General features: G+C 47.1%; 2 protein-coding genes across 5 annotated transcripts; both read left to right on the forward strand.

Annotated features, from left to right (window-relative positions):
* Positions 1 to 185: 185 nt before the first annotated feature.
* LOC6534341 (alpha-protein kinase 1) lies at positions 186 to 3,014 on the forward strand. The gene is made up of 2 exons (XM_002094985.3): positions 186 to 433; positions 756 to 3,014. The coding sequence occupies exons 1-2, from the start codon at positions 308 to 310 to the stop codon at positions 2,934 to 2,936; spliced, it is 2,307 nt and encodes a 768-aa protein (XP_002095021.1). The 5' UTR covers positions 186 to 307; the 3' UTR covers positions 2,937 to 3,014.
* A 1,044-nt stretch (positions 3,015 to 4,058) lies between these two features.
* On the forward strand, positions 4,059 to 16,121 carry LOC6534342 (protocadherin Fat 2). 4 transcript variants are annotated; one of them, XM_002094986.3, is made up of 9 exons: positions 4,059 to 4,312; positions 5,013 to 5,327; positions 9,703 to 10,067; positions 10,135 to 11,632; positions 11,694 to 11,955; positions 12,020 to 13,634; positions 13,696 to 13,998; positions 14,068 to 15,209; positions 15,269 to 16,121. In XM_002094986.3, exons 2-9 carry the CDS (start codon positions 5,177 to 5,179, stop codon positions 15,393 to 15,395), a joined length of 5,463 nt encoding a protein of 1,820 aa, XP_002095022.1. In that variant the 5' UTR covers positions 4,059 to 4,312; positions 5,013 to 5,176; the 3' UTR covers positions 15,396 to 16,121. The 4 variants fall into 4 exon arrangements, with proteins under 4 accessions (XP_002095022.1, XP_015050583.1, XP_039229854.1 ...); XM_015195097.2 differs by having other exon boundaries at positions 4,059 to 4,245; XM_039373920.1 differs by having other exon boundaries at positions 4,059 to 4,230.
* Positions 16,122 to 16,399: the final 278 nt, after the last annotated feature.

The raw sequence follows: 16,399 nt of genomic DNA on the forward strand, positions 1-16,399 counted from the left end.
TGCAGATTTTCATGGTCAATGCGTTTTTAATATCTCTTTCTTTTCCACTTGCCTGGGAGCACGAATTCGCCTGAGCAATTAATTTATTTGTCTATCTGCAGCTTGCTGTTTTGCTTTCGCAGCCAAACTCTATTAAACTTTCTAATTAAGCTGTTGCACTTGGGCCGATATAACCGACGCTTTTTAGGCGCCGCCAGCGCCCGGTTGCACTCAGTCATCGTTGCGATCCGCGATGAGGCAGAAGCTCAAGCCCACATTTATCAAGCGATAGGCAAGCCGAGTGGTTCGAGCAGCAGATCCCGGAAAGATGTTCATGCAGTCGGCAGTCGGTCAAGGACAAGGACAAGGACAACGGGACACTCGAACGCGACTGGATCCTTGCGGGACTAAAGGCAGGCGGTGGATTATGGGCCTGATCCTGGGGTACACAATTGTGAGTTGAAAGCTATTCCAGCTCTAGATGATGTTATTAAGTGTATGAGGAGATACCAAAAAGCTTAAAAGGATATTTCTATCCTACGCACTGTCGTACAAAAGTAATTTCTTGTTATTAGAAAGTATAGTGTAATTGCAACCCTTTTATGTGTTTAAGTAACAATTACGTGAAAATCTTGATGTGAGCAGATTGAAGCTGTAATTGTACATCACCCATTTTTAATTTGAAGTTACGCTATTCGTTATTCGGCAACACAACCAATTATCTTGAAGCACATGTAACCCCACTATCTTTGATTTCCTTTTGCTTGTGCCTGCAGATGTCTCTCATGGTAGTGAAGGTCGCCTCAGCAGCCACTCTTTATCAACAGCACCAGCAGCAGCATCTGCAGCAGCAATCTGCGAACGACATTGAGTCCTCAGCAGACGAGCCATCCCAGCCCACCACGGAGACGGAGCCCTCGGACAGCGACACAGACATCGAGAAGATGCGGGCCAAGTTGCAGCAACTGCAGCACGAGCAGCAGCAGCAGTACCTGCGCCAGCAGCAACATCAGCTGCAGCTGCATCTGCAGCAGATGCAGGCGACGCAGGGAGCTGCTGGGGAAACCGCCTACTTATTGGAGCGTGCCGACAGCAACGTTGCACCCATCTACGGGACGTGGCGCACGAAAGCGCAACGGCAGCAACACGCAACATCGTCACACGAACCGGACGACGCCCATGTTTACGAGCGCCTGCCCAAGCGATCGGCCACCATGACGCCTCTGAGGGGGTTGCTGCGCGATCAGATGCCACGCCCCCCGCGCCTCACCACCCAGGACATGCAGTTGTCCCTGGGCTCGCCCTCTCCGCCGCCGCCGCCCACAAAGGGTTTGCTACGACGGCAGTACTCGGAAACGCCGGGAACCCGCGCTCTTCGGGGGCAGGAAGAGTTCAAGCCCAAGCCGTTCCACTTTCCCTACGAGGGTCCGATGCCGGAGCAGTTCACCAAGGGTGAGGGTCGTCCCGAGCTGAACAACATCCAGGATATACTGCAGCACCTGCACATCGGCGGCTTGGCCCCCAGCAAACTGCCACCCATGGTGATGATGCCCACGGGTCTGCACATCGCAGGCACTTTCAAGAACCTTAAGTCCAGTGGCATTGGGAACTTTTTCCGCGGGAAGCGCAACAAGAAGCAGATGCAGTTCAGCATTCCGATGCCCATGTTTCCCATGATGTCTATGCCCATGCCGTGGTACAATCCCGCTGTTATGCCCCATCAGAGGGTGGCCATCGATCAACTGTATCCTTACAAGCCCCGTTCGCCGCAGGATGTTAATCTGTTGGCCATGCAGCCACTGGGAAACGGAAAACCGTTGTCTAAGAAGAAGAAAAAGAAGCAGCAACAGCAGCAACAGCTTCAGCAGCAACAGCTTCAGCAGCAACTGCAACAGCAGCAGCAACAACAGCAGCAACAACAGCAGCAACAGCTACTGGAGCATGGCAGTCAGCAGCACTTTGTGGCAGATCCCTTCGTGCCACAGCACTTTGCAGCACCTGTAATCGCACTGAATGCCACACGGCAGCCGCAGCTGAAAAGGCTTCCTTTCAAGGTCAATCTGGACATATATCCTGTGCTGCCGCCCTCGCGTCCTGCCTCGGTTATGCGACATCCTTTCCAGCAAGACTACGCCCTGCCCTCGCCAGCTGCCTTGACTGGAACCACGGCGGCCGCTTATCAGATGGGCCAGGGCATTTACCAGACCCCCTTCAAGTTCCCCACCCAACAGCCCGTAGTCTTCCCTGACCAGGCTACCAGATACAGTCAGCAGCAGGCGTTGTACCACAACCAAGTCCACAAGTTTCCGCCTCCGAAGAGCGTGCATCCCGATGAGCCCATCTACGGACAGACTTCTGGACAGGGCTCTGCACAGGGTCAGGGTCAGGTGGAGAGCCAAACGAGCCCCATTATGCTGCACTTGAACGTGTTCCCCAAGCAGAAGCCAACTGCCACAATTCGCGCCTCCACCAATCCATTCTACCATCACAGCATGCAACGCAACATGATGAACTCGAACGACTTGCTGCCACCCAATCCGCCCAGTCCCATTGAACCCAGACAGGCAGTCAATGGCAGTGGCCCTGGTCTGCAGAAACAACAGCAGCAGCAGCAGCAACAACATCCGTCCCATAATCAAACCCAGCAGCAACATCAGGCGACACAACAGCAACATTTGCAATCCCTGCCCGGCAATCGATCCAGCACCATTTCGCGCAGCGATCATCTGCCGCTGATTGACTTTGAGCATCCTATTGTGGCGGCTGAGCTCCCAGATCCTTCCGCCTTTGGCGGCATTCGGCAGGATCATCGATATAGGAAAACACCTGCGGATGAGCACTATCGTTATCCAAAGAACGCCAATATCGAACAGATGGCAGCGGAGGCCCAGACAGCCTCGCTCTTCCGCTTTCCCGTCGAGGATCTAATACAGTTCCAGGTGGACGATGCTCTCTAACCACTAACTACGCTAGTTGTACTTAGACTAAGTTAGGGCTAGCTGTTCTCCATAGCAAGGACTTATTTACCTTGAATAATTAAATGAAATATAGCTAAATTGTATGTTTTATATATTTATAATACTATTATATAAACGTATCTGATTCTATATAATTAGAGGCTTTTTATTATTCAATTTAAATTTTGGGCATTTAATCTGAATTAATTTTGTCAGTAGTGGGTTCATATAATATGCGTAGATTTGTGTACTATGTAGACTGACAACAAATTGGCAGCACTTTCACTGCAGTTCAGGTTTGCATTGGGCGCATTAGGTATTTTACATCCCTGTATGTAATTATACCCGTTACTCGTAGAGTAAAAGGGTATACTAGATTCGTTGAAAAGTATGTAACAGGCAGAAGGAAGCGTTTCCGACCATAGAAAGAATATATATTCTTGATAGGGATCAAAGCCGAGTCGATCAGGTCATGTCCGTCTGTCCGTCCGTATAAACGTCGAGATCTCAGGTACTACAAAAGCTAACGGGTATCAGATAGTCAGGGAACTCGACTATAGCGTTCTCTCATGTTTTTGTATTACCATCTGTATTTGGATTCGTTTTGAATCCATTTTAAATAATATATAAAGACGAATTTAGCGGTGCTATCGATTCTTATCCGGTATCATATGTAATATCTGTGAAAAATAGTCCACACTATCATCTTAGATCATGTCGTAATAGATACCCTAATTCTTAGTATTAGTTGTCAATAAATATTTAAACATATAAAATATGTATCTTTGTAAATAATTAAAAATTGTTGTTACTAATTCCTATTCCTTAAACATATAATGGTTAAGGCTGCCTGAAGGTAGCAGTACAACAATTAATTTCTACACGTACCAAGATGTTTTAATTGAAAAATAGGGAATAAACTATCCCTAAAATACTTTTCTTGTGAGCCCAAAAGTGGGCTCCACACTACACACCCAGTTTTCATTGCCAATTCCAATGCGCGTGCGCGAAACCCGCAGCAAAACAGAACCGGCAAGAGCCGAAAGCGAAAACCAGTATTCCGAGCCGAGTCTTTGTGAGTGGCTCTCGTTGGAAAGAACGGGCAGCAACAGGTAAGTCCGGCCAGAAGGTAAGCGAGCGTCGCTGCGTTCAGACGTTGTCGCGCTTCAAACTCGACTCGAATCGGCATCCGCGAGATACTTTATAGCAATCCGTAGCTGCAAAAACAAAAACAAAAGAAGGCGCAAGATCAAGTTTCGGACCCTAGCGTCATCCGTTGTGCGGTTTTGAGAGTGTGTGTGTTTTTTGCGTGCGTTGGCCAAAACCAAAAATATATCCGTGGAATAGTTGGCCACAAATGGTCATTCCACATTAGTGTAAATTATAGTTTATTGGCCCTAGCCGCCTGAATTGCATTTGCTTCCTGTTTTTCGCCACCGCTCTCTCCTTCTTTCTCTCCTCGATTTCGCTCTCCATTTGCTGTTCTTTTTCGGCCAAAACAAGAACCCATAGATACCTACTCGGATACTACACCATACTATGCCATACTATACCATACTATACTATACCTGAACCAGTCGGCTGCCTGCCTGTGTTTATTTGTTTTAGCCGCTTTTGCACATTCCCCTGCTTTGGCTTACGAGCTGGTGTTGGTACCAAAAGAAAGCCATCATCGCCGCGTTTGCCAATCGCCGAGAAGTGCCCAATGATCGGAACTGGCGGACAGCAGCCGCCTCATCATCATGTGCCACTTTTCACATGTGCATAAAGTGAAATCTTCTGTTCGCTACTAAATTTCTTTTAGATCTCGTCGGAATATTTGTTTTTTTGTTTCATATACCTACATTTGCTTTGCACATCATTTGCGGAATGCGATCGAGAGCTGGCAAAAGTTCAAACGGCAAGGCTAAGATAAGCGATTCTGCAAGATCAGCTCAACTCAAGCTGTTCAGCCCAATCCCATTCATTTGAGCCAACCCGCGACAAGGCCAGCTGGGGGCGGTGCAGCGGCTAGCATTGAAAAATCTTTGTTTCGGGCCCAATAAATAACCAGAGTTTGTTTTGCATTTCGGCCAGTCCAAGAACGCGAGCGGAGCGGAGTGAGAGAGCAAGAGCCAAGTGATCGAATTGTACCGAAACTGTGTCGTTCTACATGTGCCAAATACTCGCGTAAACACCATCGAAACTCAGACCTAACGGATACGGATACACCTAACGGCACTGAAATTAGCCACGGCAACATGTTGCCGCTGCTGTTGCTGCTCTTTCTCAGCCTGACCGCTGGCCAGCTGGTCAACCAGCCGCCGCAGTTCGTCCCCGGAACGGGCGACATGTCCCGATTCAGCCTCTCGGAGAACACGCCCGTCGGCAGTCCCGTCTTCCAGCTGAAAGGTGAGTTGCAACCAGGTCGCGTTTTTTACGAATTCTGTTTGAGGGGGAGGGGAGGGGAGTTCTGGCCAAGATTGCATGCTCGACATCTTATCAACATGTGTAGTACGGGGCCGTCACGTTTCATAATTTTATGCGGAATTGCTTCACGGCTTTCATTGCATCGCAGAAGACAATGAACACCAATAGCCCAATTCCCACGCAGTTTGTGGCAATGCCTTTCACTGCCAGTAGCTCGTTTTGTTTTGCCAAAAATAAAGAAAGAGGTGGATCAAAACCTGGCCTAGTGTGGGAAGTTGGGATTAATAATAACTACATATATGGGCTATTTTTATGGGAAACAAAAAGGCCACATGCACTTAATGATAGTACTTAAATACAAAGTAATCCGAAAAGAACATACACTTACATAGTGTTGAGATTACATCAGGTATAGAATAAGATAATAAGAATAAGATACAAAGCAAATCACTAAGACTGTCTGCTTTCGAACTAGATAAAGTAAACTGTTGACTCAGTCACGATCTCGAACTAATTAACAAATGACCTATTATTTCGTTTTTCTCTTGTCTTTGATTTTAAGCGCAAAATTGATTTATAGTTCACTAGCAATCTTTAAATAAAAAACCTTGAATTAGACACAATTTAGTATGTGAAATTTAAAGAATTGAAATGCTATTCAAAAATGGCATTCCACTCAACTAGGATGTATACCTATGATATTATATTTCCTTCAAAATAAGAGCTTAAATAATTATTAAATAGGAAATATTTAAAGCATTTTAAAATGCAGCTTTTATCATGGCATATTTTTAATGGTTTCTTTATTTTAATGGCAAAACCATTAATACAATGAGTTGCCTCTGATACGACCTTATAAATGATCCATTAATATCATTTGTTGGCCCTTTAAGTCTGTAATTATGTTAGTTAAATAAACAGAAAAGGCATAATTAAATTAACATTTATCATGACATAATTATCTTTCAGGCTTTTAGTTTTGTTGTTAGGCAGTCATTACTTTCACTAAATTTGTCTTTGACTAAGTACGCTACTCAAAAGGGTATTCCCCTTTCGGTTTAAGAAAACAATCCCCCAAAACTGGCTCTAATAATTTTGTAATTTAGCTTCGATCATAACTCAAATTACCAGTGGTGACTTTCATTTCTTGGACCGCATTGGTCTGGGTGGGCCACCTACTTCGGGTCAACCTTGTGCGGGGTATTGGATTTTTGTGGTCGCCGCACGTTTTCAGCACCCTCGTATCTCGCATTCGTCAGATATATAAGCATACGAGTATAAGCGATTGCATAATGCCACTTGGCTTGAAATATGCAGTGCGGATCTGCAAGAATGCTCGATAAGCCAACAAGATATTCATGTTTTTATTGTTGATTTTTTTCCATTTCTGTTTCTGGTTTCTAGTCTTTTTGAAGTTAGCTCGCCCGAGAATGCAGTTTGCTAATCAATTGACAAACAAAAACAAACAAAGACAGCCAAAGACATATGTATCTGATAGGTGAGCAGGCGGAAATGCATTTGAACACGTTTGTGCGTAGCACCACCGATAAGTGTTAGTCCACGATAATGGAGATTGCGGTAAGGTAATGGCCCCCATTCTCCCATTAGATAGAGAATGAAAACAGCACTTTTACTCCGAACGAGAGTGGCAATCAATCGAGAGTCGTTTTCCTATATCTGTAGCAAATGTGGCAAATTTTAGTCTTAATAAACTTCGGGCGGTCCAGCCACTCCCCCTGAATTAAGTTATCCAACGGGGCAGAGCTAGTTGGCACCTGCTCCTCCAGCCAGCAGCAAATGACACCCTAACACAGAGGCCCAGTTAAGAGATTGAGATACATTTGCAGCTGCGGCGGCTCTAGGCCTACAATTTGATGCCGCTCCACGGCAACTTCATAATCAGATGGGGCATTGTCTTAACTGGTTGCCGAGCATGTGCCAAATCGCCTTGGATGATGCTCGCCCAGTGACTCCGCCTGCAAATGTAACCGATGCCGAGACTCGGATGCATTTGGAGACTGGTTCGTTTTGCAAGCGGTATCCGTGAGATACGAAACACGTTTGCTCTGGCTGGGTGCGTTGGAAATCAAGAGTGCCGTGGAAAATCGTCTACCAGACACCGAAAAAATAAAACGGAAAAACTGACCTGACCAAGGAAATTGCTCGGCCTAAACGGTGAGTCGGGAAACTGAGCTGAATCCATATCGGGCACAACATAATCCGAGATCGCAAGACAATACTGAGTGTCAGTCGTTGCGTAACCCAAAAGTCCGCTGGGATTGCCTCCTGGTGTCGAAACTTGAGGATTTAATTGCACGGAATGCAGCAGAGAAAACTCCTATCGGTTAGCCGCTTGAGTTTGCCTTTCATACCCGCTTAATTACACATTTTACCATACCCAAAACACTAAGTAAAACGAATGTTGGCACATGGCGGGCGTTTCTTTCGCTTCTTTCGGCTTAACCACTGTTCCATGTGTAATAATAACCAAAATATTAACAAATACGCTCCGTCAAGCATGAAATCACAAATTATTTCTGCCGCATCAACAGCAACAATGGTAACCACAACAATTACATCCTCCCCCTTCATGAAAGCATCCATGCTGGGCGAAGTGAAAAGTAGCAGAGCTTTTCCACATCTCGCACGTACCCGCAATTACAGTGCTCATTCAGCTTTTCCACTTTTCCCCCAATTGCCTAAAAAACACACCGTATGTACACATACACTCGAATCGAACACGAGAATTCATAAAGAGAAAACGAGCGAGAATCGAGCAGTGGAAAGGGGTTGATCTAGAGATACCCTATGTATGAGTATCAAATGGATCGGTTGCATTTTGTAACTTTAGATCCATTTCGCAGATATCAGATGGCCATTGCTTTTGTCTTTTATAAAGTGGGCTCTCAATATTGAATGGTGAAATCTTGATTGTTATAGAAGTAATATTTATAGCAAGAACATATCACATAAAACTTGGAATTACATCTAAATATCGATTATCCATTACTATAAGCCATGTTTTAATATATAAGCCACGGTTGAGCAGTTCAAGATCACCAAATACTCCGCGATTACGCGGTATGGGTAAGTGTGAGCTGGAAAAATGATTATGTACATTGAACAGTTAAAATGGTCACTCACGCGCCAATGCTGAGGGATCCAGTTTGGAATCGGGATAGAGCAATAAAGTTATGGGTACTTGGGGGGCAGGGAAATGCTTGAGGTATGTATGTTTTATTTTTTGGTTAGATGGAGGAGCGGCTGTGCCTGTTTGCTTCCCGCTTTGGGCCGTGTCTTTTTTGTGGTCGTGCTGCAATTGACGGTGTACCACAAGCCCGCTCCCAACTTTGAGTTCCCCAGTGCCCCCTGCAAACTTGAAAAATCTGTCGGCCAAAAGCGGTTTTCCCGACCGTCGACCGACCGCTTATTGGTCTCTGTTTTCTTTTGTAAGCTCCCTGGGTTCATTTGTTTTCTTTCTTTTCTCCATGATTGCTTTGGTAGAATTTCTAAAGTAATTTCGAGTTGCCCCCGAGCTGGAATTTTTCGGCTACCCAAGCTAAATACTTGTAGATACATTTCCTGTTATTAGACGCTATGGGCACAGAGAAAGAGAAATTGCCGGGGAATGACACAATCCACTTAGGGTTAGACCCACGACTAACTAGTTGCCCCAGTTCCGAGGGGCCGGAAAACCGCAGTCGACTGGAAAAGTCGCCGGCGCAGGAGGTTGTGGGAACCGAATTAGCATTTTTCACACGCTTTTACATAAACCGACGGCGGCGGCTCCACTGAACGACTTCCCGAAGTGACAGCCTATGACGCTGGCTCGGATTACCTGTAATTAAAGCAGCGAGCGTGTCAAACACCGGGACTCCATCATCGCCAACTAACTTGTTGCACTTTACCGGCTGTCCAACACGCGTCCCACACACGTGGAGTATGCATCGATCACCTTAACTTAGCAAAGAGAACTGTATCTTCTGGGGAATTGATATAAATAAATGGAAAAATTAATAGCCGTCATGTTAAGAGAGGAGCATTTTTCCACACTTAATATCTTTGATTATCTATCTTGGTAAATTGAGCATTCGTGTGGTTATCTCTTTTATCTGCGTCGGAAATTTTATTTAATGATCGTTTATTATATACAACTACATTTTGTTAGGAAGATAATTAGTTTTGTGTTTCTCTCTCTCACTTCAAAAGTAATTTTTATACGAATAGTATTAAGCCCATAAATATTCAAGAGAGAAGAGTAAGTTCTTCCAGTTCTTAAGTTTCAACACAATCGATGCTCATTACTTACAACTGAATTCCATTTAAATTTTTATTAAAATATATATTATGATTGCAGGAACTGATCCGGAAGGAGGTCGCCTGAAGTACAGTATCAGCGGACCCGTTTTCTCGGTGGATCGCGAGACGGGAGTGGTGCGCCTGCGCCAGGAGCTGGATCGAGAGACCCAGGACACCGTCGAGGTGATCATCAGCATAACAGACGAAGGTGTCTATGGCACAGAGCCCAACACCGTCTCCCAAAGGCGGGTGATTCCTGTACGGGACTACAATGACAACCAGCCGACTTTCCTGGGCAGACCATACACCGCCAGTGTCAGCGAATCCCTGCCCGTGGGTTCGGAGATCAGTGTGGAGCCACCCATTGTGGTCGTCGACCGGGACGAGGGCATCAACGCTGAGGTTCAGATGAAGTGTGTAGAGGTACGTGACATATAACAAATATAAGAGAATTCTGTACATATCTTATTTTGCACATCTTCTCTTCCAGGAAAACGACATTTGCGACATCTTTGAGGTGCGGGCAGTGAAAATATCTGACGGAAACTACACAGCCCGAGTGGCGCTGAAGCAGCAGCTGGATTTCGAGAGTCGTCCCTCGTACATCTTGACCATTTCGGCCTCGGACAGTGCCTTGGATAACCGCCTCTCCTCCGTGGCCACCATTTCGATCAATGTGATCGACATCCAGGATCAGCCGCCCATCTTTACCAATGCTCCGTACTCCGCGACAGTGCCGGAGAACACTCCCGCCGGAGTGAGCATTCTGACGGTCAAGGCTGTAGATGGAGATGTGGGCATTCCAAGGGATATATTCCTTTCTCTGGAGGATGAACCCTTTGGGCACTTTGAGCTGGTACCGTTTGGAGATCCTCGCGAGGGAACTGCAGTACTGCAGACCACCGCAGAGCCACTGGATCGTGAGAACGCTGAGATCCTCCAAAATGGTGGGGTATATGTGTTTTCCATTAGAGCCACTGAGCTGATCGATGGAGCTATTCCCGCCGAGCACTCGCTGACAAGAGTAACCATTGTGGTCACCGATGTGGACGATCACCAGCCCACATTTAGTGGACCGCACTTCAATGTCTCCATAACGGAAAATCTGGCTAATGGAATGCCTCTGCCGGGACTCTCGATCTTCGTGGACGATCGCGACATGGGCGAGAACAGTCGCTATGAGCTTTCTTTGCGGGATGTCTTCAATGCGGCCAGGGTATTTGAAGTCTCTCCCACTGATTCTCAAGGCCGGACACCTGTGGTTGTCAAGGTGTTGAATGCTAGTCGATTGGATTACGATGTTGCCGATCCAGACCTTCGAAGATTTGAGTTCGATCTTGTGGCTTCCGTCAAGGGCGTGGAGAGGGCCAAAACCCGAGTAGAAATCCATCTGCTGGACGCTAATGACAATGCACCTGTGTTTGATCAAGGCACCTATCGTTTTACGGCAGCTGAGAATCTTCCTGTGGACGCGATCATCGGACACGTAAAAGCCGCTGATTTGGATTCCGGTGAGTTTGGACACGTTCGCTACGTGCTCAAGGGCTTCGGTGCGGACAACTTCTATGTGAATCCGGAAACCGGAGGCGTTTACCTGCTCAAACCTCTGGACTACGAAAAGCAGAGCAGCTACAGCCTCACAGTGGTGGCCATCGATGGAGGGCAGCGGGAGGCCAATGCCAACTTGTTCATCGGGGTCACCGATGTGAACGACAATCATCCAAACTTCGAGAGCAAGGAATACAGTCGAACTATTCGGGAGGGTGCAGCCCTCTTTGAACCCCAGTTCTTCGTGCGTGCCCATGATGCAGATGGTCCCACCCAGGGAAATGGACGGGTTAAGTATTCCATTGTGTCCGAAAACAGCATTGCTGGAAATGTATTCCGCATAGAGCCGGATACGGGCGAGATTGTCATTCAGAAGGCAGCGCGATCCATGGACACCGAGAGGGGTGAATACGAACTGGTGGTTTCGGCCACTGATTTCGGTGAGTTTGCTGCATATTGCTCAAAAGCAAATAATCATTAATTATGAAATATTCTTCATAGGCATTCCTCCCTTGTCCAACACCACTCGCGTTTTGGTACGCGTTGGCATTTCCGGCAATCAACGGCCCATCTTCCGAGGACACTTCCAAAACATGGAGAACCTACCCATCATTGGCCCGCCCAGCTACCGAGTCTCCATTCCCGAGAACGCCGCTGCAGGATCTAATGTCACCTCTGTATCTGCCCACGATCCGGATGGTCTGGACAGCCTGCTGCGGTACAGGATTGTGGGGGCCAACGACAACTTTGAGATTGATGAACTGTCAGTATTAGCTAGATGAACGAACCCATTAACTTAAATCAAATCTAATCAATTTATTTTGCAGTTCTGGCTTAATCACTGTGTCGCCACAAGCCCGGATCGATCGCGACTCGAACATGAACAGCTTTGAGATCATAGTGAACGCAGTGGACTCCGGAACTCCTATCCCGGAAACGGCCACCACTACGGTTTATGTTAATGTGAAGGACATCAATGATGAACGTCCCAAGTTCGAGCAGAACAGCTATGCGACGTACGTGTCCGAGAGGACAGCCGTGGGTGAGAGTGTCCTTCGGGTGAAGGCAACCGACAAGGATCTTAATTCCAAATTGGAGTACAGTATGGTTGGTCCAGTTGCTGCTACCACAAAAGCGGGCGTAAGCATAGCCAATCGCAGCAACTACCGACTGCAGGAGGCCTTCCGAGTGGACAGTCAAAGTGGTGAGATCTTTGTCAATGGAACGCTTCGTCACGATGTGGCCGCCATCATCATCTTCACCGTGGGTGTGCGAGATCTCAATGCGGAGGTGGATCCCGAGGGACAGGTGGACTTCACAGAAGTTACCGTGTACGTGCAGTCCTTCCAGGACACCAATCCGGTGTTTAAGAATCCCGGCTGGACCAGCTCAAGACCCGTGATTGATGTTAAGATCAAAGAGGAAATGCCCATCGACAGTGCGCTGTTTATTTTGCAGGCGGAAGATCCTGTCAGCAGACAGCCGATCACCAGTTTTGAGTTGGTAGAACCCAAACAGGTGGACTACTTCCAAGTGGCGGAGCGAACCGGAGAGGTGATACTCAAGAAGCGGCTGGACTATGAGGCGTTGGGCGAAACTGGTCCGGAGTTTGAGCTGCAAGTCCGTGCTAATAGTGCCGATCGACAAAGAAGCACTGTCAGTCGCGTCAACATCACCGTGGAGAACGTGAATGACAATAGCCCGCACTTCGAACGGACCTCCTATCAAGCCACCATCATCGAGAACAGGCCTCATCCGGAGCGAGTCATCCGGGTGAGAGCTTTGGACAAGGACGCCGTTCTTAATGCCCGTGATGAGCGATTGGGCTACCACAAGATCATCTACTCACTGCAGGGCGAGCACGCCATGCTATTCGATATCAACAATACGACTGGGGAAATAATCGTGGCTAGTGGGCAGACCATCGACAGGGAGCGCACACCCAGGATTCAGCTGCAGATCAAGGCGGAGGACTCTCCTGGTCGTCCCACGGATGCCAAGCAAAGCGTAGTGGAGCTACAGATAGAGGTTTTGGACGTGAATGACAACGCTCCGGAGTTTACCCAGAAGAAATACAGCACCGTGATTCCGGAAAACGCGCAGATCGACTCGTTTGTCCTCCAGCTGGAGGCCGTGGATGCGGATGAGGGTCTGGGTGGCGAGGTGCGCTACGAATTGGTGAACGAGGGTGAGGCCAATGGACTTTTCAAGGTCGATCCCAAGAGTGGTCTGATCTCCACCCGACGCAATCTTACCGGCAAAGGCCGCGCACATCCTTATGTGCTAATTGTTCGTGCCCAGGACAACGGCAACCAGTTGCCCAAACAGCCCACCTTGTCCACCGACACTGATGTCAGGATCTATATAGGAGATGTGAGCGCCAATGATGGCGTGCCCTACTTCTTGTCTCCTCGCGTGGGACAAATGGCAAATGTCACAGAGGTGGGCATTTATTGACAATCTTCAAAGCGTTTTTAAGTAACCTTAACCAATATCTTTTTAGAATGCTGTTACTGGAGCTCCAGTATTTCAAGTCATTGCCAGCGATCCGGATGATGAAAACACCCCATCCGGAACCATTACTTATCGCATTTTGCCAGATACTCCAGACGCCGAGGCCTTTGTCATAGATGCTCACTCAGGACTGATAACAACCAAGCAATCAATGGATCGGGAGACGAAGGACTTGTACAGGATTCTGCTGGAAGTAAGTGACAATGGACAGCCCAAGCAGTCGGTGACGCGGATCCTTCAAATTGCTGTCCTGGATGTGGATGATCACGAACCGCGATTCGCAAGAGAAGTTGTAAGTAAAGGGAGCGTTCTAGGAGAACATTCACAATACCAACTAATAACAATTTATATCCTTTTAAAGGACGCAGGACCCTTGAGCATGTCGGTTAGAGAGGAAGAGCCAGCTGGCACCATTGTCGGTAACTTCAGCGCTTTGGACGACGATCTCGGCGAGAATGCGGCCATTGATTACGTGATCATCGATGGAAATAATGAACAATTGTTTACGGTAGAGCGAAACAACGAAAGTCTGGCCATTCTCAAGACCCAAAAGCCCATCGATCGAGAGCAGGTTGAGTCCTTTACTCTGACGATTAAGTGTCTAAAACTGGGCGAACCTGGCTACAAGTTTATTGGAGATTCCTATGATCGACAGGATCCTTCACATTTGCGTATCAACATTCGAGTACTGGACATCGACGACAACCTGCCGAAATTCGAGCAGCCAGATCCCACTGTTGGTATTAGAATCAATGTTCCCATTGATACTGTGGTGACCACGTTGAAAGCTAGTGATGCCGATGCGGAGGCTCCACCCGTTGGTCTTTCCATTGAGAACGTGACCTTTGTGCCACAGTTCTATAAGAGAAGTCGCAGCTTGGCCGTCGGCAACCTGCAGAATCTCTTTACCTTGAACAATCGAACTGGGGAACTGAGAACTGGAGGTTCCTTCTCTGATTACGTGGATGGATACTTCTTACTGCGGGTGATGGCCAACAATTCAGTACAACTCAAACGTCAAGCCCACAGTAATCTGAAGGTGTTTGTGATCCGAGACAAGTCGCTGCTTAAGTTCGTCTTCGCCCGACCTCCAAACGAAATCCAGCACAATATCCGACCGTTCCAGGAGCAGTTGCAGAAAAAACTGAAGCCCCTGGGATTGGAGTTGCACGTCTTGGATACACAGGTCTTCACCCGACCCGACATGAGTCTGGACTTTACCGCCACCAGCTCCTGTTTCCAGATGTTTAAGAATGGAGCTGCCTTGTCCTTCAACGAGATGCAGAAGCTGATGAACTCGCAGCAGCTGCGTCAGGAACTGATAGATATATACGCCGCCTATGGGGTTAGTGAGGTGGAATCTTGCTCGGTGAGAAGGACTCATGCTGCAGCTATTTTTGCGGGAATGCTCACCTCGGCGGGAGCCTGGCTGGTTTTCCTGGCCGCCCTCATAGGTCTGGCTGCCTTGGTTTCCCTGTGCACAGCCTGCTGTTTGAAGAAAAAGTGAGTTTGGCATGGCCTTGACCTTCTCCATTATCTAACTCATTGTTATTCCTTTTCAGGCTAAAGCGGCACAGTAAGCGCAGTCTTCAGGCAAGCTTACGCACTCCCACGGAGCACACACCCACCTCGTATAGTTACTCCATGCCCGCCGTGCTCTACTCCGAACCCATCTACGGTCCCTTGTAGCCGCAGCTCATCTTCTGCACGGGAAGGTCCAGGTTCAACCACTGACCAGCAAACCTAGTAGACTAGTGCCCAAGACTCAAGCCCCCTTTGCACCAGCGGAGATCCCCGAATCCCCGAGTCTCCCAGGATCTCCGCTCGGCAACTGCGAACCGGGACTTCTTTCTGGCAGAGATTGGTAGAAGGTAGAATGCCAAATCAGTCCATATACCATAAGCTTAAGCATACTATGCGCGTGATCTAGAATGTACGTGTAGCACCAATTAGCCTAGTTTAGTGTTAACATATACGATTAACATTTAGTACTGTATAAAGCGTAGGGATTTTTTCAATTTTCTATTCAATTGGTTAGCCTAAGTCGAGTCAGTTCTGTGTGTCATTTGTGCTGAAGTGCACAGGTTTCCCTGTCGAATTTCGCGGTTTTTCAATTGGCACTTTGGCAGGTCTGGAATGCATTTATTTTTATATATTTATCTTATCGTCTATTTGCCTATAACATGTCGAACAAGTGCAGTATAAACATCGACCCAAACGAAGCCCAATTCCAGCTCCACAATCCAATCCTCGACCAGGAGTCAAAGTCAGGCCATGTGCGTGTCGACCGAAAATGAGTCTCCCGTTTTCAAACAGAATGCATATGCTTTCGCTGTTAAGTAAATATATTTATATACGACTAAGTAGTTTGTCCAATGTGAACATGTGTGCAAATAAATTCTATTAACTACAAAAGTGCGAAAAACGCGACCTTTTACTCATTATTCCCAACGGTTTGGCGTTGCGTCAAAGGCTAACGTGTAAAGTGATATGCAAATGAATCGTATCCCCACTAATGGCCTGAAACCCGGAAGGTGTTGACACTGAATGTGGTTCCGATCAGTTGCCACGGAATTTATTGATTTTATATTAAATGCATTAAATGGAAAATGTTGGCTACTAGGATTTAAATGACTCTTAAAGCAGTTGGTTATGCTTTAATTAGAAAACAAACTAAATCATTTCACCTAATC

The sequence above is a fragment of the Drosophila yakuba genome, chromosome 3L (genome assembly GCF_016746365.2).
Source record: "Drosophila yakuba strain Tai18E2 chromosome 3L, Prin_Dyak_Tai18E2_2.1, whole genome shotgun sequence".
NCBI classification, from domain to species: Eukaryota; Metazoa; Arthropoda; class Insecta; order Diptera; family Drosophilidae; genus Drosophila; species Drosophila yakuba.

What these genes read in the sequence shown, in the direction of transcription:
- LOC6534341 (XM_002094985.3), top strand. Translation starts at nt 308, where the DNA reads ATGTTCATGCAGTCGGCAGTCGGTCAAGGACAAGGACAAGGACAACGG. An exon ending in TGATCCTGGGGTACACAATT is followed by an intron (nt 434 to 755) that starts GTGAGTTGAAAG and finishes TTGTGCCTGCAG; the next exon opens with ATGTCTCTCATGGTAGTGAA.
- LOC6534342 (XM_039373919.1), top strand. Translation starts at nt 5,177, where the DNA reads ATGTTGCCGCTGCTGTTGCTGCTCTTTCTCAGCCTGACCGCTGGCCAG. An exon ending in GGTTTCGGCCACTGATTTCG is followed by an intron (nt 11,633 to 11,693) that starts GTGAGTTTGCTG and finishes TATTCTTCATAG; the next exon opens with GCATTCCTCCCTTGTCCAAC. An exon ending in AACTTTGAGATTGATGAACT is followed by an intron (nt 11,956 to 12,019) that starts GTCAGTATTAGC and finishes TTTATTTTGCAG; the next exon opens with TTCTGGCTTAATCACTGTGT.